Below are 22,279 nucleotides of genomic sequence, written 5' to 3'. Positions count from 1 at the left end.
CATATTTTGACTTTATTCCTTAGCAATATATTGCAAGTCTATTGCATCAGTGATTTGTACTGTTTATTTGTTTTAATGAATTATCTAATGATTGCTGTTGTATATTCTCAAAATGTATGTAAGACTTGTGTGGACTGTCTATAAGAAAAGAAAGCTGTTTGAAGCAAAGTGCCCATAAATATGAATAATATTGCCATTAAATATCATAGAAATAGCAAACCTTTGTGATTGGGCTTGCAGTTGTTCCATGGTGGCTCTAATTGTGCTCCTCACATGATCGTTTTAATTACATTTACCATGATGATAGTCTGGTGGGTAAGTGTTGTCATAATGAATCAGTTTGTGTAAATGTTAGCAGGTGAAATCCATTACTCCAGTCTTCAGTCACACAATCCTTCAGAAATCATTCTAATATACTCATTTGGTGCTAAAAAACATTTATTATTATTATTATTATTAATAACAAAAATTGATTTTTTTTTTTTTTTTGCTGCTGAATGTTTTTGTGGAAATTGTGATACATTTTTCGTTACATTAGGAAGTTTCAAAAGAACAACATTTAATTGATTGATTTATTTGTATTGTTAAAATTATAAATGTCTCCATTGTCACTTATAATAAGTTTCAATACTCAAGTATTAATTTCATTAAAATTCTAATGACCCCAAACTTTGAATGGTATATATATTGTCAATATTGACAATACTGTGTCATGGAGATGTGCTCTTGAACTGGCCAATAGTATTTGAACAACACAAGAACTGAATTCCTCTACTCATGAATTTGGGTCAAAATTGAAGTTTTTAGTGTGACATTTGACTTTTTGCCCTAACCCTTGATCTCCTGACTCAGATTTATTAGCAGGAAAGGCCTCATGTGTCAGTAGACCCATTGTTTAAGCAGATGTCAGCTCCCTGATTGTTTTCTGCAGCCGTGTTTTGCCTGTTTGGATTTGGCTTAGAAGCTGTTATAAGAACAATTTCAAATCACTTACATGTGCCTGTGGAGGCCTTCAACACTAATGATATTCAAGTGCAATGAATGGTATCTTATCTGTCCACGTTTTAGTGACAATTTATTATTTTGGTGACAAAATAATGTTTAAAATATGCTATTTATAATGTGAAAAAAATATAATTTTTTACCATTTTAAACTAAAGCACATTCAAATATATCTGGTTATATATTCTCAGTGAGTCTAGATAACTGACTCTGATCAATCTGAGATACAATTAAATGGCTCTTGTCATGCAACTATTAACATTATATTCATGACAACCTGCAATTTTGTTTTATTACTTTATAAAAACATGTCAACAATTCTTTTTAGAGTCATCAAACACAAAGCTACATTTTCTTCTCAACTGGTTTGACTAAATTGAAAGCCTCATACTGCCACCTGCTGCTGCAAACCATTATGTGGAAATTATGTAGAAATTACTCTGGTAGCTCTTTGTTGGTCTAAATTGAAGCACAGATATTCTCTTTACACAGACATTTTAAGCACAGGCATTTTACATTCTCTTTAGTGTCAAAAGAACCATGGAAATAACATGTTATTTTGGACATGTACCAGAATATTCTTTGTATACATCATGGGTATGGTAATTGTTCAGCATCATGGTATACTGTAAATCAAACTAGTATGCCATTTAAGTTAACCTACCAGTGTAACAGACTGTTAGACTTGGATGTGTTATTTTTTGGGACATTTTATTTTATTTCAAATTTGTGTCTTCTTAATGACTGCTAAATTGCTATTTTTGATGATTGTTGCTGCCCGCTGCTGATTGGGTCTAAGTTAAAATTAAGAAATAATAGTCATATAGAGAGAAAACTTATACCATCCCTGTTGAAAAAATGCTGGTTAGGTATGTTTTGAAGCTGGGATGCTGGTCTGAGCTGGTTTAAGCTGGTCCTTTGCTGGTTTATGCTGGTTCTTTGCTGGTTTAAGCTGGTCCTTAGCTGGTCATGTGCTGGTCCTAAACTGGTCCCATCAGCTTAAGACCAGCACATGACCAGCATAAACCAGCAAAGCATAAACCAGCAAAGCATAAACCAGCAAAGGACCAGTTTAAACCATGCAGCTCAAACCAGTTTCAAAACATACCTAACCAGCATATGCTGTTTTTTCAACAGGGATAGACAAGGAATATTATTATTTTCTCAACAAAGATAATACTTAACATCTGTTTTAATTCTGCTTGGCTGAAGCTGCATAATTAAATGTAAACACTCTTTGTAGTCGTAATAACATTTGCGTCATTTGCCCTAAAGGTCATCTGTTTTAATTTTAATCAGATGTGTTTTCCCTTCGCAGTAATATTTTATTTTTGTCACTAAACACTCACAGATACATTTCAGAGAACCATGACAAGATTTAAAGGGACAGTTCAACCGAAAATGAACATCCTGTCATCATTTACATAAGGCTGTACACATCAAAGGCGATAACTATAAATAAAAAATAATAATACAAATTCTATGATAATAGGGAAGTCCACACCTCAACTATAATGATAACAACAAAGAGGAACAATATTGTAAGAATCAGGAATCATTTAGGCCTGTTAACAACAAGAAAGATAACTATAATGATAAATCTATTAGCGTCCACACAAGTGCACGATAATTATATGTTTATTATAAGTGTGCACTACAGATAAGCCATCTAAAAACATTGACAGCTAATCAGAATCCATGACTTTAAAGCACTAAAGCATTTTAAAGTGACAGATGGCAGAACTCTAGAGCACTTATAATAAATTGTAATGTACTAATAACTGTTGGTGTGGGACACAAAATATTTATCAATAATGTTCTTGGTGTGAATGGTTCTTTACCTTCATGTTGTTCCAAACAACTTTCTTTTTTTTTTTTTATATGGAACACAAAAGCAGTTACCAGGCAGAATGTCCAGGCTGCACAGCTGTCCCTGCCTGGTCCCCATCCATGTTCATTATAAAGAAATACAGCTGCTTTTGCTAAATGACTCCCATTGTATACCACACAATAAATTAGGTCGGTTTGGAATGACATAAAATAATTAAATGATAAAGATTTTTTTTTTTTTTAGGTGAACTATCCCTTTAAACGAGTCTTCCCCACTGAGACAGTAATGCTAATATCTTGATAAATAGTTGCCAGACCCCCTGGCACACAGACCCAGTGTTCATGTTTTGTGCAATGCAAAACACGTCTAAGAACTGAGGGTAGTGTGTCAACTTCAGCGTCTCCAGGGCTAATTGTCAACTGATGAGCTTTGAGCAGCTTTAGGATTTAGAGTGTATTATGAGGAGGGGAGGAGAGGCAGGCAGCAAGAATACTGCTAGAGAGCCGAGGACCAGGGTGGGGAGGATTGCATCGGCGAGAGAGAGAGACACACACACACACACACAGAAATAATAAGGCATGTGAATTAGCCAAAGTGGATGCAGCATCACTGAGAGGTGCAGAGTGAAAGTGAGGGAGTGAATGACAGCGAGAGACCAGAGGAATACGCATGTGTGATCAGCACAAACGGGAAGGGTGAGTAGCCGAGCAGAGCAGAGGAGAGGAAGGCACGGCTGCTTCACTGACTTCAGGCTATCTCAGGGTTGGAGCTGTCCATCCTGCCTCGCGGAGGGCTGCCTCTCTAACCACAGGCCACCGAGACACACACAGAGACTCGGAGAGAGATTCAGAGGACCTGTGGTCATGGCAGACATGGGTAAGTTATTCAAATCTCTTCTTTGTAAATCCTCTTTGAGCTTCTGTTGCAAGTTGTTAACTGTAATACAAGGTATAACTTTGAACAGATACACCGTCCGCGTCTAAAGGTCATACTTTCTTAGATTGAGAGCAATCGAATGGTGATTAACCCTCCAGGTGAGTCGAACCCCATTATTTAAGAGGTGTATCCTCAGCATGTAGCTGTTTAAATAAGGGCATGCTGGGAGCCAGGCACTCATAATGAGAGACCCAGGGTATCCTCAACCCCGCCCAGTTCTCATACGCACTGCTGCTTTCCAGCCTGCCCTTTACAACTATAATGGAGAGGGCTTATATCGCAGGACATATCTATTATGCCCGTGAATGGATCACAGGCAGTGTGGGGAAGGGAAAGGTATGATAGCCCTCCTCTATGTCTATTTTCACTCTGCTTACCAGGGATTATCAGGGTGATTACTTACAGAAGAGATACAGAATCGTCTCTCTCTTATTCTGGCCCTGTCTGCTTCCTGTGCCTGAGGAATGACCATCATAGTGTGCTACAGATTGTGTATTCTATACGGGCATATATTCAGGGATATGTCACAGCAGATTAAATCACATTGCATGTTTATCCACAGGATGAACAACACAGACATTGCTTGATCTTCATTTTTGACTTTAATACCACCATATAATCAAAATTGACAGTCCTTATTTTTTTTTTTTTGGTGGAATATTGTAGTATTTATTATAGTAGTTTATCCAAACACATTGTTTATTTAAAAAAAAAAAAAACTTCTATAATGACAAAATCAGGTCCCATCCTACATTTTTTTTTTTTTTGTTTAAGAAACCATTTCACTCAAATATCTGTCAGAATAGGGATGACAAACGATCGCAGCTTCCATTTCATGTTGACTTGGAATCTATTGCCATAAATGCTAAAATTGCAATTGCTTTAAAAGTAAATGTTTAAACATAATCTAAATAAAAAAAATAAGGTAAATTTGCATGCACAAATAAATATCCAATAATAACCCAATAATAGATAGATAGATAGATAGATAGATAGATAGACAAATCATAATTCAGATATTCAGTTTACTTCTTTATATTATAGCCTGATAATGTGCATGGTAAAGTCACTGAATACATGAATAAACTCAACTGTATCTGTAGTATAACTTGAAAATGTCTTGTTAGTTTGAAATGTGCGGTGGTGTTGGTGACAACGCTCATGATTGTGTTTCAGAATGTCTCAGTGAGGCCCTGAAAGCCATCAGTGTAAGCACAGAGCTGGTGGAGGAGGAGCTGAAGCCTCATCTGGATGTTCTGCTCAACCTCCTATTAGAGAAGAGTGAGTTTACGCCAATGTACCAATTAACCACCCCTCGATCTAATTATACATCTGTCAACCCATCATTCCATAAACCTGTTTTTTCATTCATATCTATACGTTTGTCTATTGCAACAACCAATCCTGGTGCCATGACCCTTATGAGAGCCTGTAAAAAGCGCGATCACATGTGAAAGTGACGTCTGTTGTTGCTAGAAGCCCTACTGAGTGAGTGCACCGTTTAGCATCGCACTCATTACACACTCATTCTGCTGTGAGCTGCAATTTGCCTCTGCCTCCTTGAAGTAGTATATGTGTGTGTGCGTGTGTGTGGGAAGACAATCCAATGTAGGGGGCAGCAGAGGGTCAGCTTAGCTTCATGCTGGCAGATTTGGGGCACAAGTAGGAGACAAGTAATCCGCATTTACATTTGAAAGAGGGAGAGAGGGAAGGGAAAGGAGAGAACGGGTTAATCTCATTAATCTTTCTCTTCTTTTCTCAATTTCACTCCCCATCTTCTGCTCATTCTTGCAAATTAGTTTGCACCAGCTGTCCTTCTTGGCACACTGCTTGTGCTTTCGGATCACAAATGCATCTAAAAATGGAAAAGCAGCCCCCACAAAAGAACACAAAGTAGATGTCACCATGGCAGCTAGGCTTCCTCTGACAGCTTGACCTGCCACCGTGGCCCTTGTGGATATTTTTCTTGAGGAGAACACGCTTTAATGACAGATTTCCTCCTGCTAGTATCTCTGTCTCCGAATCAGATCCTCATATACCACTTTGAATGTGAACGGATTACTCTGAGGCCTCAGTGTCAAAACAAAATGTGAGGGAGGAGATAAAAGATAAACTGAAGTAACAGGATAAGTTATCAGGAACAGGAAGAAAGTGCAGTGATTTGACATCAGTTGATTTGACATCAGTGAAAAATAGGGAATAGGCATTCGGTTTAGTTTTATTTAGTGGTGATGATATCCAGTCTACAAAAACAGAGCACACACCTGTAAAGTATTTTACCCAAATAAACACATGCAATTATTTATATTATATCAGTATATGAAATGAAAACAATTACATTTATTTCTATCCCCAGAGAAAGGAACAGCAGAGAAAATAGTGTCCTCTGGTGTTCTGCCCATACTTGGTCAAGTCCTGAGGAAGAAGAGTCCCCTCACCTCTCAGGTCACCTTACTGGTGGCAGAGATGGCCAGAGAAGGTAAATGAGATTTATAATACAGTTTGTTGCTTATATGGGCATTTCTATATATATATATATATATATATATATACAGATATATATATATATATATATATATATATATATATAGATATATATATATATATAAATATTATTGGCTCTATATATATATATATATATATATATATACAGCTTGAGATAAAATGTACTATGAATATTATTGGCTCTGTGTTGATTTGATGTAAATATGATATATGTGTATGTGAAAGAAACAGAGACCTCAAGGTAATTATTACTTTTGAACAGAATATTTTTTATTATGTGTCATTTCCCGTCAAGCCATACTTAAGTCAAAAAATATTATTTAATTGTTTTTGGGATACATGCTAGCTATGAAATTGGCCTAAAAAGACAAAGGAATCTGTTAGCAAAACAAAAAAGGAATCTGTTATTTTATTACAGACAAAAAAGTTTAAAAAAAAATTCCCTTAGTTTCATTTCTAACAAAAAACGCAATTTACATTTCAGGCAACATATATATACTTGAAATAAAACATAATTTAACATACATCTTCGTGACTTTCACAAAACAATAAAAATAAATGTAAATTTGTGTATCCATGTATGAACCAAACATCCCCACAATGATGATAAAACTTTCAGCAAAACCGTATATTATAAATAGCTTGATAGAGGGACTAAATAAAGTCTAAATGTCAAAATTTTCACTAAGAATAAATAGTTATTTTAAGAACTGTTCACTGAAAGGTTCTTTGGGGAACCCAAAATGGTTCTTCTGTGGCATATCTGCAAAAAAACAAAAAAACAATACAAACAAAAAAAAAACCTTTTATTTTTGTTTGTGTGTTAGCTGCTGTGAGGGAGCGCTGTATTGAAGCAGGTCTGGTGACCGCATTAGTGCCTTTACTGAACAGCCCAGACCAGGACCAGCTCCTGCACACGGGCCGAGCAATTGGACGTATCTGCTTTGAAAATGGTGAGTGCTTAGGAGCAGGATAGTGACAGTCAAGCTGATCGTATTTCCCACCAACAGTCTTGTTGTGTCTCCAGTTGGTCGCACAATTCCACTTAGCTTCTTAGTTTCTGTTCTAACAGTTTTCTTTCTATACCACAGAGTTAATTTGATTAGTAAATGTCAGGATCTTTATTCTGTTCATCCTTCAACTTCTTGAACCTGCAGTTCTTCTGGTATTATGGTTTGGAGTTCTGCATCTGGTATAAAGACATCTTGTTTGGAGGGATGCTTGTCTTTACAAGTCCTTGGATTGTCTTTCTCTTCTGTCGCCATCTCCTGGCCTAGTTTTCTAGTCTTTGTGTTGAAAGTGTTCTTCTAGAAAGCACCAGTACTTCTGTCCAGGTCTATGTTGAATTTTATATTCCAGTGACTGCTTGGTAGCTGTTCCTCAGGTTGGCTATGCTGTCTATGATCAGTCCTATAAGTAACAATGTAATATAATGTTATAAAAGAAATATTCCACTCTGGTTTTGTTGAGGCTTGGCTTTCGACAGGCTGTTCATAATGAGTATTCATTACACACATTCAGAATCAAATAAATTACCACTCATTCCCTGTGCTCTTTTCTCCATTATATTCTCACATCTTCTATAGCTCTCAATGCCCATTCCTCTCTTGGCTGTCTATGCTTGTGTGCCCACTGTCTCCCCATCCCACCTGTCTCTCTCTCTCTCTCTCTCTCTCTCTCTCTCTCTCTCTCTCTCTCAGCTGTTCAGCAGACGCAGCTGGTGGAGAATGGTGTAATCCCCAGGCTGGTGGCCATAATGCAGCAGTATCCTGAGAATGACCCGCTGGTAAACGTCTGCCTGCTGGCACTCTGCAACCTTGCTGATGTGGGTAAGACAAAAAAATAGAGAGCAGGGAAGCTTAATAATCATATGCTAAATACTAAAACACTAACTGGCTGGACTTTGTCACACTGAGTAGCGATACACCAGTTTTCAAATTCTGGTGGATACCTATGTATGTATGCATACATATATATATATTATCTCATAACAATACATGACTATTAATTAATTAATTAATTAACATAATGAAAATTGGCTGGTATTTAAAAAATTATCTAGAAAGTAATCTATTAATATAAAATTAATCATTTTAAATAGTACAAGTGAATTTAGGCATCACAACAACATCATAATGTACTATATGAAAAAATGAATATTCATTTTGAGATTTTCCGATGATTACATTTAACAGTTTTATTACATTTTTAAAGATTACCATTAAGTGAGCATAGGGGAATTAAGCATGCACAATTACACAATACACAATAATGGCCAATATGTCTATACCGACATATACAATAACCAATATGCTACCAATATATTCTGCATCTGCAAGATTGAAGTAGTCTTGTTTTCATAACCACCCCATTCTCAGTTATTCTTATTTAAAGAAGCATTCAGGCATTTTTTTCCTCATAATATTTCTAATATCTAGTGACTGATTGTGATTAATTAGATGCTGCACGAGAGGCCCTGGTGGAAGTGGGTGTGGCGGAGGTCTTGACCTATCAGCTGAAGCGGGCACCAGATGCAGAACGCCGGCATCTCATACTAGAGGTTCTTAGGTCACTGGGAGAGAGTGGTGAGCAACATAATATTCAAACCAGATCTATACGTGAGCCTGCATCATACATCAGCATTATTGGTTGAAATTTAGCCTCAGTCACTATTCTATGTGATGTAGTCTAGAAGTGAACTAAAAATATACTTGTGCGTTTCCTTGAAAATCCCTGTGTGACAGCATGTTCATGTCTTCTAGATGCTCTGAAACTGCAGTTTGTGGAAGCAGGCGTGCCCGAGGCGCTCTCTGAAATGATTCAAACTCTTCAGGGTGGCTCTGACACACATGACCTCTGCAGCATAAAAGTGGGCTCAAACCTCATAGTGACCCTCCTACTGGGAGGTACGTCTCTCTCTATTACTTCACCACTAACATCATATTACAATGGAATTTGTTTTTAAATCTATTTAGACTGTTTTATTATGGATCCATTAGATTATCAACATTAGACAATAAGGGAGTCAAATGAAAAACTGTCAACAATAGTGCTAAGAATAGTGCTATTCTGTTTTATTTTAAGAATTTAGTCCTTTTCTGGCATCATCTTCCTTTTGTTACAGATGAATCAATGCAGAAGTGTTTTGGGGAAGGGACGGGGATGGTGTATCAGGATGTCCTCTCCTGGCTGCAGTCATCAAACACTGAGCTGCAGTTGTCAGGAGCCCTGGCCATTGCTAACTTTGCCAGAAATGGTGAGGAGATAAATATAGAGTTGTTGTATGATAACGTTTTTGTCTGAAATTAACCCTCAAACGTTATTGCAGTTAAAATTACTGAGAATAGTTTCCTCTCTTTTTTGTTCTTAGACAGTAACTGTGTAAAGATGTTGGAATTAGGAGTTGTTCCTCGTATTCTGGACCTGCTGGAGCAGCATGTAGCAGAGGGAGATGTATCTGTGCAGCATGCTGGCCTCAGTGCACTTAGAAATCTTGCCATTCCAGGTTCTTCTTTCCTTTTCAGTATATACTCTATAAAAGTCAGTAAGATTTTTTTAATGTGTAAGTGTCTTATGCTCACCAAGGCTGTGTTTATTTGACCAGAAATACAGTAAAAACAGTAATATTGTGAAGTATTATGAATGTAATGAATTTATAGCAGACATTACTCTAGTGGTTGGATCTGTCATCTTGCTCTCTCTGTTTTCTTGATGTAGCTTCCAATAAGGTGCGTATGTTGGAGGATGGAGTCACAGAGAGGATCAGGACCCTTCTGCGCTCTGACATGCCCCCCGTCCAGTTCAAACTGCTGGGCACTTTGCGCATGATGGTGGACGGCCAAGGTAATGATGCAAGAAAACTGCATTTATGTGAATTGTTGGGACACAGATTAAAGAGACATAAACTTATAAAATGAACTTGCATGCAATGTAAGTCGCTTTGGAGAAAAGTCACTCTTAAATGCATAAAGACTGAATAAGAGTGACAGTCCCAGTAGTAATAAAAAAAGTACAATTTGGCTGTTTAAGAGGAGGGCATGACAAACAACATGTTGTAATTTTTTAGACAAAAGCTTTGCTAAACTATACAATTACCTGCCAAATGACTATGATGGCTGACAAATTAACATTTCGCCTTAATGTAATTTCCAGCCCTTCAGTGAAGTGTGTTATTTTAGATACCCTTGTATTCAGGCAAAAGGCCTGCAATAGCTTTGACACACTAAATTACTGTCTGCACTCCAGTTATTATTTCTCTTACCAAAAGTGATCTGAGTAACTAAATAAAGAGGTTAACAAGCCTTCAACAGTATCTCTTTTTTATTTGTATATTAAAGTATCAACACTTATTTTCTCTTTTCACCCCCCCCCCCCCCCCCCTTTTTAGAAGAAGCAGCTTCAATTTTAGGCAAGGATGAGGTTCTGTTAGCACGGGTCATGGAGTGGTGCGAGGCTAAAGATCATGCCGGTGTCAGAGGCGAGGCCAACCGTCTACTAGCAGCTCTTATAAGACACAGCCGAAACCCTGTGAGTTTTAGACACACAGAGTATGTCTAACTATAGTCATTGCTCCTGTTTATATAAAATATCCCCCTCTGTTGTCTTTAAAGGAAGTCATCCACACTGTCATTAAAGCAGATGGAGTCCAACATCTCATCTCAATGGCAACCAGTGAGCATGTCATCATGCAGAATGAGGCTTTAGTCGCTTTGGCCCATTGCCTCTGCAATAGACATTGGTAAGACTATATTAACAGAATGTAGAACCGTCCTTGACCATAAAGATATGCATTTCTATGTAAATCAGATACAGATATAAAATTGTGATGAACCCTGATATCACAAGCTGTGTGTCAGAATGTGTGTCTTAATGTAATTTTGTTTGGATGTACCAGACAACAGTGGGCAATGTTACTAAGTTTAAATAACCATAGTGCAAATATACATTCCAGTAAACATGTGCCACTTTCTCTTCTGTGCAGAGGCAGTCCAAGAACCATTTCGGGATTCAGATCTCCTTCCCACCTTGCAGAAGATGCTAGATGACCCTCTTGTGGCCGTGGAGATCAAATTCAGCACTTTAGGCCTCATCTGCAGCCTTGCCAGCTCTAGTCAGTACTGCAAAATAACACACTGTGGAACACATAAAGACTGAACTCAGTTTACTGAGAGTTCTGTATTAGATTACTACTTATTAACTAACCAAACTCTCTGTGAAGATTGAAATTACAAGATTCTGTGAATATAGCAAGCCCTGGTTTTACTCTTTACCCTCTTCTTTTTCTCCTACAGGCATGTTAAGGGAGCAGATAACATCTCTAAACCTGAGGGACACCCTGTCCAAACTGTCCGCCCACACCAGCACAAAGCTGGCTAAGCAGGCCGACACGGTGATGGCTGTTCTTAGTGAGACTGCCTAGAGTTGCATAGTCATCTTCCAGACACACTTACAGATATCCTTGTGGGGATATTTTCTGACATTTTGTCCCCATAAGGATAGTGAAACTCACACACAGTTGCTCCCATCTAGCTTGTGATGTAGTCAGACCAAAGCAATATTAATTTACCCCACTCACTTCAGAGACATGTGGCGCAATTTCATCATCCAAAGTAGGAAGAAGTCAGTTTGTCCATAATAGATGTCATTTGTTGTCAGCTGTCCCAGGAACAGGAACATTTGGGAGACATACTATCCATCAGGCATCATTAATGAACATGCTGCCCTTGGAAACCAGAAACAAGTATTCAGAGTGTTCAGTGGAAAATATCTTAGTAAATATCTGCATACAAACATGCAATTATACTCTCCATGGACCTCCACTGTAAGAGCACTAGCAAAGCTGCTGTATCTATCTATAAGCTTGCTGTCTATCCATGGAAATTTATTAATGACAAACATTTAATTTTTATGTTGCATACCAATGTATTGCATTGCTCTTAATATGAGTAGTGTCATATTTGTCCTGTGGTTTCTTTTATCAGAGTACAGTAAAACTGCTGAAGTGATATTTCATCTTAAAGTTCTATAATGTTGAATGTAATATATACAGTATATATATATATATATATATATATATATATATAGATATTGTTAGAAAAGAGTATGTATTGGGTTGTAACGTCTATTTTCATATCATAGCTGGCCTTACTACTTTAGTTTTCTGGTGTAGGGCTTTTAAATGCAGATTCTTTGATCATGTTGATCATTTATTTCTAGCTAGCCATGAGCACAAAACTGAATCTCCGTATCATGAAAGCAATAGTCAGAAACATACCAAGCACAGTTCTTGAGCTTCCTAAGTCTAAATAAAAAAAGCAATCCTTATTAATAACTAATAACTCTTAGCAGTATTGTGTAAATGCTGTGTTTGTGTTTGCATCTTTGTATCCATGTCTTAAAATTGGTTTTGCTCAATTTCTGTCAAGGTCAGCCTCCAAATGATCGAAAAAACAGCAATTTTAATACTAATGTGTCAACGGAAGTAATGTTTTGAACCATGTCTGTGAGTTTGTGTGGCCTGTAAATTTCCAGAGACAAATGGCCTGAGGGCAGCGACAGACTTTTCAGATTTAACAAGCTGAATGTGTGAGGTGGCTCAGCTGCGGGCTTCATGCAGCCCCGAAGATCACTGGGCTCTTCACAGCTTGACAAAAAGCACAATCTCTGTGCGGAATTCATAGCTGCGCTAATGGGTGTTGATTACATTTTTAAATAAATAGACTATTTTTGTGTGTAAAGTGTACGGTTTACCAGAACCAGCTTGTTTCTGGCAATAAAAAAAAACGAAAGCGGAGATTGCCTGTTTTTTTATACTGATATATTCAGACAGCTCTCAACTTCCATTAAAAGTTTAGGATCAGTAAGAGGTCTCTTATATTCATCAAGGCTGCATTTATTTGATCAAAAACCATACAGAAAAAATCCCTGTAATATTGTGAAATAAAGTTTTCAACAGTCATTAATTCAGTGTCACATAATTCTTCAGAAATCATTCAAATATGCTGATTTATTATCAATGTTGGAAACAGTTGTGCTGCTTAATATTTTTTTTTTTTCGGAACATTTGATACTATGGATTATTTGATGAATAAAAAGAATAAAAGAACAGCATTTATTCAAAATAGAAATATTTTCGAACAATATAAATCTTTGCTATCACTTTTTCTCAATTGAACACATCCTCACACAATAAAAGTATTAATTTCTTAAAAAAAAGCCAAAGTGTGTGTGTGTATATATAAATATATATAGATAGATAGATGTAGATAGATAGACAGATAGATATAGATATTATATAGATTTAGATGGATAGATAGATAGATAGATACACACACACACACACACACACACACACATCAGTACAGTGTTTGGGTGTTAATACATTAAATCGGCATTTAAAAATGATTTCTGAAGGATGTTGTAAAAACTAAAGACTGGCTGCAGTTATAATAATAATAATTCACAATATTACTGTTTTTACTGTATCAAGTAATGCAGCCTTAGTGAGCATATGAAAGCATTACAAATCCCTTACCAACCGCAAACGGATAAAAGACGCACACACACACACACACACACACACACACACACACACACACACACACACACACACACACACACACACACACATACACACAATTTTTTAATAATATTTCTTCTTTAATTATATGACTGTATGAAATAACAGGATAGGTAGAGTTATACATGGATGATGTAATAACAACAATGCCATCACTCTCCATCTTTGGCACTTTGACAGTGACCCAACTGTGAGCAATCATTTAAGCGGTCTTGTTCTATATGACCACTAGATGGAGACATTAGAAACACTAGTTTGACCAAAAGGCAAGCTGTCATTGCAAATATTGACACTCGTTTTGCCTTTTCTTTACTCACTATACTTGAATGTCAGGCAGTTTATTTTATATGCAAATGATTGAGATGGCTCTTTTTCTTTCTGTGTAAATGTTGCAATAAAACACGTTGGGCATGTTTTGCAGAAGTTGTGCCAAGTGAAACATATGGGTAGTCTCTGCAGGAGATTGGTATAACAGGCCACATGCCCAGAGTTCATCCACTCTCATCTGTCCACATTACACAAGCCACAGCACCCAGCTGAGCCTAATCAGTGTGTCCCTCCACCATCCACTGAGTGGACCTCCACCTCCTACAGCACAGCAATAGCTCACTAAATAACCTCACTATAGTATGGAAAAATACTACAAAGTCAGTGGCTACCAGCAACCGTTTGGTGACCAACATTCTAAAATAAAATTCAAAATATATTCTGTTCTCTCCAACAAAAGAAAGAAGCTCATACAGGTTTAGAACAAGTAGAGGGTGAGTAAATGATTTTCATTTTTTGGTGTACCATACACATCAACAGAACATTCAGTCGGTGCATGGAATGCGTGTGGTCAAGCAGTGTGGCAAAATTATTGTCCCATTATTCTGTCTTGTATTAATTTACCAATCAATCAATCCAGAAAAATTCAGATTTTGCTCATGTTCAAGCTGGTCATGACATTTCGCTGCGACTACACCTTTGGTTGGTTTGGGCCACTTTATAATATTCCATATCATAATGTTAAAAACTTCAAACATTGGCTTTTGTTGACACTCTCATGTAAGTTATACTGCAGTTCCACAGTAACTTAATATTTCTTTCTTATTAATTCTCACACGTTTATTAGTGGAATTCTGTTACCTTTTTTAGACATACTTTAAATTACAACACAGATATATCTAAAGCAGCTAAATACAGCTGTATCTAAAGCACTACAAACACCCAAAATCATACAGACCAGGTTTGAATGAACACTGCACTGCTGCTTTCAAGAATGCTGCAAAGATTATAATGTCAGAATCTGTGTATCTCAGCAAGATCATCCTATGTCTACAACTTAATCTATAATGTTTCTGAAACTGAATAGGGAGCGGCGGCACTGACTCCACTGATCTAGGGGTCGGTATTGACAGTTTAACATCCAAAAGTGAGAATGTAAACATGCCGGTGTGGGTGTGACTGGAGTTCAGGTAGGCGTGTGAACAGTGCACAGGAACAAATGCTCTGGGGAAGCGACAGGGAACAATAGTGCCCTTTGTAACAGGGCGTGACTCATGCTTGAAGGACTATCTTTCATAAAAGAAAGTTCAGTCCCATTAAAGGACACCTGAGACAGGCACAAAAAACTCACCCAGGACCACCAAAGCACTGGTCTCAACTATGCCAGGTCAGTAGAAAATGATCATTGTCAGTGTAAATTATTATTTAGCAAAAGGAAGAAATTAAGTGACAATCCTTATAATATTAACTGTTTTTCACCACTGGGCCTGCTTTAAATGACTTTGGAGCTCCAGTCAATGATTTGGTGTTGAAGTGTTTCAGATTATTTTGTTACTTTCTGTCAGATGTAAAAAAGCATTTAACTGCAAACACTCTCTCTGTTAATTTGCAAGTAAGTGGTGTGGGTGCACTTACTGTAAGTACAAAGATCACCAATGGAAGATTTTATTGTGCATATTAGGGGTCAGGTGGTTTTAATGATGTCTTTTCTCCTACTAAATTTTTTTTTTTTTTTTTTTTTTTTTTTACCATATACTGCAGAATTGTTATGCACAAAGTATATATTTTATACATAAACAATATATTTATTTGCTTTAAAAATTATCAAGGTGTATACAGTAACTCACTTTTTTATTTTTCTCCCACCTTATATTTTGTAAAGTTGCATATTATTCTGAGCATCTCTTTGGTATTCGTTCTCTTCCTGTCTTGTTTAATCAGTAAAAAGTACATTTTTCTCATATTGAGTCACTGAATGGTTGTCAGCAGTTTCTTTGTTTATTAGACACAGCTACATTGCTTAACCTTGTTCTTATCTTTTGCCCTTCATTGCCGGGCCAGCAGTGTTTTCTTATCAACAATGCAGCTCAGAATGCACTTTTTTTTTTTTTCTACGTCTTACAAAGCAGAATTTGAAACTCTTTGTAAATAAGGTCAGATCACCCATTCTGCAGCACAGCTTGGTATTGTGATGTTGTTGTACAATGTGAGTTATCAATAAACCCTCGAAATTGTGTCAGCAGCACAAGCAAAGCCCAATTTCATATAGAAAAATGGACACATCAATAGTGGCCACATCCATCTTTAATGCTCTGACAAAAGGAAGCATCAATCCTTATAACAAGACTGATGATTGGTGTAGGTCTGTATTTAATCTGTGTGCTTCTGGCCACACCCCTGTCCAGATGTTGAGTCTTGGGGATTCTGTCCCTTTGCACAGACAGACAGACAGATAGACCTACAGACAGACAGACAGACAGACATTGATAGATGAATGATAGACATAGATAGATAGATAGATAGATAGATAGATAGATAGATAGATAGATAGATAGATAGATAGATAGAAATATTTCAAAGAGGGTGCTAAATTATATTTCCTCTGTAAACTAGATTACCGAGAAAGCAAGTATAAACTGGTGAATGAACTGTTGAATGAACTGTCTGCCCACAAATGACTCTCAGAGGGCACTGTTGTTCATTATTCACACTTTAACTGCAGTGATCCCATAATAGCATGTGTGCATATAGAGAGACAATACGTAATATCACGGTATTACAAATAAAAGAAAGAAGATTCATCTCAGCCCCATTGAGAAATGTTGTTTCCATAGCAACAGGGGGAGAAAGATGGTTAAGCCAGAGAGACCTAGAGAGCAGTGCACTTCTTTATAAAAAAAAGAGGTGAAAGACAGAAATACATTTCCACTGTGTTTGTGTGTATACGCATGGTCACAAGACGAGAGGGAGCGAGAGGTAATTTGGCTGTCCATCCATTGATTTCCTTCACAGTCACTGAAGTGTTTCCCCTTTATTTTCTGTCAGATGCATGAAGGGGCATCAACACCGGCGGCTTAACCACATCCTCATCTCCATATTCTCCTCCTCCTCTCAGTATCCAATCTCCTTCAGCCCTCCACCACATCACACATATAGTCTTTCCCCACAACACCCACACAAACAGAGTCACCTCTTCATTTCTTCTTCTCTCTTTCTCTCCCTCTCATACACACCCTCCTGCCTAGAGATTTGAAAATGTGACTGAGGCTGGTTTGTAATCAGATGAAAGACGAGTATAATCCTGAAGCTCCCTCCGTCTTTTTCACTGCTGGAGTGGGGATGCTAAAGGAGAGGACAAGGGCCAGGATGGGTGACGTGTGACTGAGAGATCTGTGCTGACGGAGATTCTGCCTTTAACAGGACCTGGACTGACGCTGTACTCTTGGGAGTCTGGGATGACCGCAGAGAGTGGACGGGTAAAGACAGGGCTGAGAGGACATCAAAGGGAGCTTCATCTGTGACTAGGACACAAGGTAAGAATTTATTTTTATCGGGCCTTTAATGAATTAATAATGAAAGGCTGTTTCATCCCACTGTGTCTAAGTAGCACATTCCTTTCATGTGTGACATAGAATTTAATATGATTCATGACTTGTTAAAAGAGCATAACTATAAACAAACATTTTAATATGAACATTTAGAATTTTAATTTAAATACTAAACATATATTCATGTTATTTCCGATGTTTGATGCAGATAATGTTTTTGCTAGTAGATTATTTTCTCACCTGTTGACAATATATATTATCTAAAACCAAAGCAAAGGCTGGAATAATGTGGAAAACAGCCTTTGACCCGCTTTAAGAAATCTGTTCCAAAAGGACCAAAAGGTTTTGTTTTGGTTGCTGGTTCTTCACTATGTTTATGCGGTTGTCTCTCAGAATAACAACGACATATCCATTCCTGTCACTGATGGAGTTTTGGTGCCTTGCCACTGTCGCCTTTGGCTTGCTTATTTGGGGACACAATTATTGTCAACATTGTTGACTTGTCTGCACAGACACTATTGGAAGAGAACTGAACTGAGCTGGACAATGACATCACTGAATCAACAATGAACTGATTGGTTCTACTGGTCTCTTGCATTATCAGAACACGTTTTTCCGGTTTAACACTGTAAAGCTGCTTTGACACAATATTGTACAAAGTGCTATATACTGTAAATAAAGGTGACTTGACTTGATATTGTAATGGATGCATATAGGGACTGTAGATGGAGAGGTCATGTGGGACCCATGTTGAGACACTTACTGGCATACCAGACATTTCTACCTGCCCCGCCCCTCATCTGCAAGTAGCCTAGTTAAGACGATAGGTAGTTTTGCAACAAACTCACAGTTTCGGTCCAGCCTGAGTCTGACCAAAGGTTAAAGGTTTGGAGGCTGTAAGATTTTATGCTTTTAAAAGAAGCCTTTTAAGCTCACAAAGGCAAAATATATAAAATTATTTTTTAAAAATGATTACAAATAAAATAACTATTATTGCAATTTAGATATCTATTTTAATATATTTTAAACTGTAATTTATTCTTGTGATGAATTATCAGCAGCCATTAATCCAGTCTTCAGTGTCACATGACTCTTCAGAAATCCTTCTAAATGTTGATTTGCTGCTCAATAATCATTTCTTATTATTATCAATGGTGAAAACAGCTGTGTTGCTTAATATTTTTGTGCAAACCATCATCCATTTTTTAGAAAGTTCAGAAGAACAACATTTATTTTAAATAGAAATATTTAGTTACGTTTTATTCACTTTTTAGTCACTTTTTTAAAAATCAGTTTAATGTTTTTTTTTTTTATTAAAAAATAGAAGAAATAAAAATCTAATCCATGTTTTATTCAAGATTTTCCCATTAACAACATTTTGTTAACACTATATTTTGATGGTCCCCTTTAGACATGTAGACATTAGACACTGTAAGTACTACTCATTAGAGTATAAGTAGACTATCTGCTTAATATCTGCTAACACTTTATTTTTTGTCCCGCAACAGACATTCTTCTGAATAAAGTAACTCTGCAAGTATATGCCAACTTATTCTACTAACCCTAAAACCCTAACCATAAACTAAAAGTCTGCTAACAGTCTACTAATGAGAGTGCTAATGAGAGTTAGTTGACATGTAGTTGCAAAGTTACTTAGTCAACAGAATTTCTAAAGTGGACACTCAGAATAAAGTGTAATCAACAACACTTTTTTTCTTATTCAAGCAGATATCCAATGGCAGAAGCTGGGCACACTGTGTCATTCCCATCAGGGGACACAATCCCCTCAGACCCTTTTGTCACAGTTGAGAGCAGTTCATCAGAGGTGAAGCCTGAAGATGTACCCCTGAAGAGCTCCAGTGAAGCATCATACTCCTCAAAAGACCTCAAGGATGGCAGCCAGACTGATCAACAGGATGCAAGTGGTCACGGTATTGCGGAGACCCACATGTCTGACGGTGTGTGTTTACAGTCAATGAGCGATCAGAATAAACACACATGTAGTTGTTCACTAACAGTGGACAGGGAACATGTCTTATCTCCTCACAAGGACCTAAAACAGCACAGTCTGATATCAATACAGAGAAGCCACTCAGATAGCTTGCAGATTTTTAAAGAGGCTGCAGTTTCTCCTCTCCATTGTGAAACGAGTGCGTCTTTTTGCCAAGGACGAGACCAGGATGTTTGTGTGCAGTCATTTCCTTCTTTAGTGTGTAAACAGGCCATGCCACTTCAGCAGAGCAACACAGTGACCACGTCCACCAGAGCAGGAAGTAGCGGATCGGCCAGCCCAACTCAACCAGCCAAAAATGGCTTCTTTCAAATCTGTGAAGTCATTCCAGAGTCCACCTGCCCCAAATTCAAAGAAGCTGTTTGTTGTAACTCACACTTCCCCCACGGAGCCATCGAGGACACTTTTGCAGCATATTGCCACCCGCAACCAATTCCTGCGCCGGCGCAGCTGCTTCCGCACTTAGTAGGAATGGAGGAGAGATACAAGGGCCAAGTATCAGCAGGCAACCTGCTCCACCTCCCTCGGCTCATCTCTTCTGTCAGCGAGACCGGATTGGACGGTAAGCGCCTCCTTCGCTGCTGCAATCTGGACTGCTCTTGGCCTGGTCCGTTGCGTCCAGTTGGTCCCCAACAGTGGATGGATGAAAAGACCAAAAGGGAAGTGGACCATGACCACAAAAAAAGAACTGAGAGATGTAGGAGTGCAAGTGGGTCAGGACTCTGAGGAGCATCCCCAGCACGTGTTCCCAGAAGTGTGCCTGGTGGAAGAGAAGACAAACGCGAGTGGCAAGATCAAAGAGTCAAAAGTCTCCTGTGAAGGAGGTGAAATGGGATGCAGAGGGCATGACCTGGGAGGTGTACGGAGCCTCAGTCGATCCTGAGGAACTCGGACTTGCGATTCAGAAACATCTGGAGGTACAAATCAAAGAGACTAAGGGAATAGCGGCAAAACTCTCACGCCAGAACACGACAACATCCCAACACAGCTCAGGATCAACCCAGAGGAGAAAAAAGGGCTTGTTGGGGTTGCTGCGCCACCCAGGCTGCTGTTCTCGCACCACCGGTGCAGTGGACTAAAGGACCTACATGACTGAGACCCCAAATAAACATTTTAAATACTCTTGGGTATAAATTTGACAGCCAAGGAAAGATTAAAAATAGGGTTTTTTTTCTTTCTTTCAAAAGTACTTTCTTTTTGTCCTTGTATAACAGAACTGGGTAATACATTTCAAAAAATCATGACTTTATTTTTAACACCCTCACCTAAATGCTGTAGTAGTTTCCTCAGTAGGGTTTAAGAACTTTTTATAATTTATAGAAAGATTGTGGGGTTTATTTTTATAATAGTCATCTGCTCTTTGGTTTTTGTTTTCCATCAGCAAATCATAAAGATTATGACTAAGTTCCTGTCTTGCATTAGTCTGTGTGGAAACGTCCATTGAATGAAAAACATTTATTGTTTAATTCTGAGAAAGCACTGTGATGGAGGTTTTAGAGAATACTGTAGCTGTGGCGCTACCTGCTGGTCAAAACATGACAGTAAGACAGAAGGTATCACAAATATTATACTTTTAAAAGTAAAATACTATTTACAATACAATACCATTCAAAAGTTTGGGGTCTGTTTTTTCACCTTTTTTTTTTAATCAAAATACAATAAAACAGTATAACTGAGAAATATTATTCACTGTCACATGATTGTTCAGAAATCATTTTATGTGTTGATTTGGTGCTCTAGAAATATTTCTTATTAATATCAATGTTAAAAAATGGTTGTGTTGCTTAATATTTGTCAGCATTCTTTCATGAACAGAAAGTTCAAAAGAACAGCATTTATTTGAAATAGAAACCTTTTGTAACATTATAAAGGTCTTTACTGTCATTTTGATCAATTTAATGCATCCCTACTGATTAAAAGCATTCATTTATTTTATGACCCCAAACTTCTAAACAGTAGTGTATATTAATATTGAATAAAAATATTAATAATATGTAAATAGTAAGATCATAGATGTAGCAGGTGAGCTAATTATTTTAGTCCTTACTTGTCAGTACATTTCCAAAAATATATATATTTCTTAATAATATAATTTTCAATCAATTTCACATTTACTGAGAAAATTAGCACTGGATTTACTACAGCATGACATAACTTGTTTTTGGAGAGTAGGAGTTATACTGTATTCACAATAACACATTTTGACACTCGGGAGAAGAATATGATTTGCTAGTTATTTATCAAAGTGAATGAAATGTCTCTCCAGCAGCATTGTTTTTGTCTTTGTATTCTACTGTAACAATAAAAGCAATATGGCAGTTAATTGAAAAAAATGTTTTGCATTTTGATGTTTTTGTGACCACATCAAAAGTAACCATGCATGAAAGCTTTCCATAACTACAACACGACTTTTTTCCTCTGACTCTTGTTTAGTTGCCCAATTTGGACACTATTTGTGATTCTAGACACAGCTATGAAAAAAGAAAGACTATACCATTTTTTTTGTTTGTTTTTACTATATTTTTGTTAATGATCAGCAATATATTTACATGCAAAATGAAAGAATGGAAATTTAACATTTGTAGAATCACCAGTACATT

At 37.3% G+C, this 22,279-nt stretch overlaps 1 protein-coding gene and 1 pseudogene across 2 annotated transcripts; both read left to right on the top strand.

The window, feature by feature from the left end:
* Positions 1-3,205: 3,205 nt before the first annotated feature.
* Positions 3,206-11,790, top strand: LOC109080281 (annotated as a pseudogene).
* Positions 11,791-15,384: 3,594 nt separating this feature from the next.
* LOC122147214 lies at positions 15,385-20,470 on the top strand. 2 transcript variants are annotated; one of them, XM_042768830.1, is made up of 3 exons: positions 15,385-15,507; positions 17,541-17,653; positions 19,394-20,470. In XM_042768830.1, the coding sequence occupies exon 3, from the start codon at positions 19,404-19,406 to the stop codon at positions 20,403-20,405; it is 1,002 nt and encodes a 333-aa protein (XP_042624764.1). In that variant the 5' UTR covers positions 15,385-15,507; positions 17,541-17,653; positions 19,394-19,403; the 3' UTR covers positions 20,406-20,470. The 2 variants fall into 2 exon arrangements, with proteins under 2 accessions (XP_042624764.1, XP_042624765.1); XM_042768831.1 differs by having other exon boundaries at positions 19,397-20,469.
* Positions 20,471-22,279: the final 1,809 nt, after the last annotated feature.

This window comes from Cyprinus carpio, chromosome A13 (assembly GCF_018340385.1).
Source record: "Cyprinus carpio isolate SPL01 chromosome A13, ASM1834038v1, whole genome shotgun sequence".
In the NCBI taxonomy this organism is placed as follows: Eukaryota; Metazoa; Chordata; class Actinopteri; order Cypriniformes; family Cyprinidae; genus Cyprinus; species Cyprinus carpio.
Note: the sequence above shows the minus strand (reverse complement) of the source record. Positions and strands in the feature narration are given on the sequence as shown.

Excerpts from the sequence above, each read along its gene's own strand:
- LOC122147214 (XM_042768830.1), top strand. The coding sequence starts at position 19,404 with ATGGCAGAAGCTGGGCACACTGTGTCATTCCCATCAGGGGACACAATC.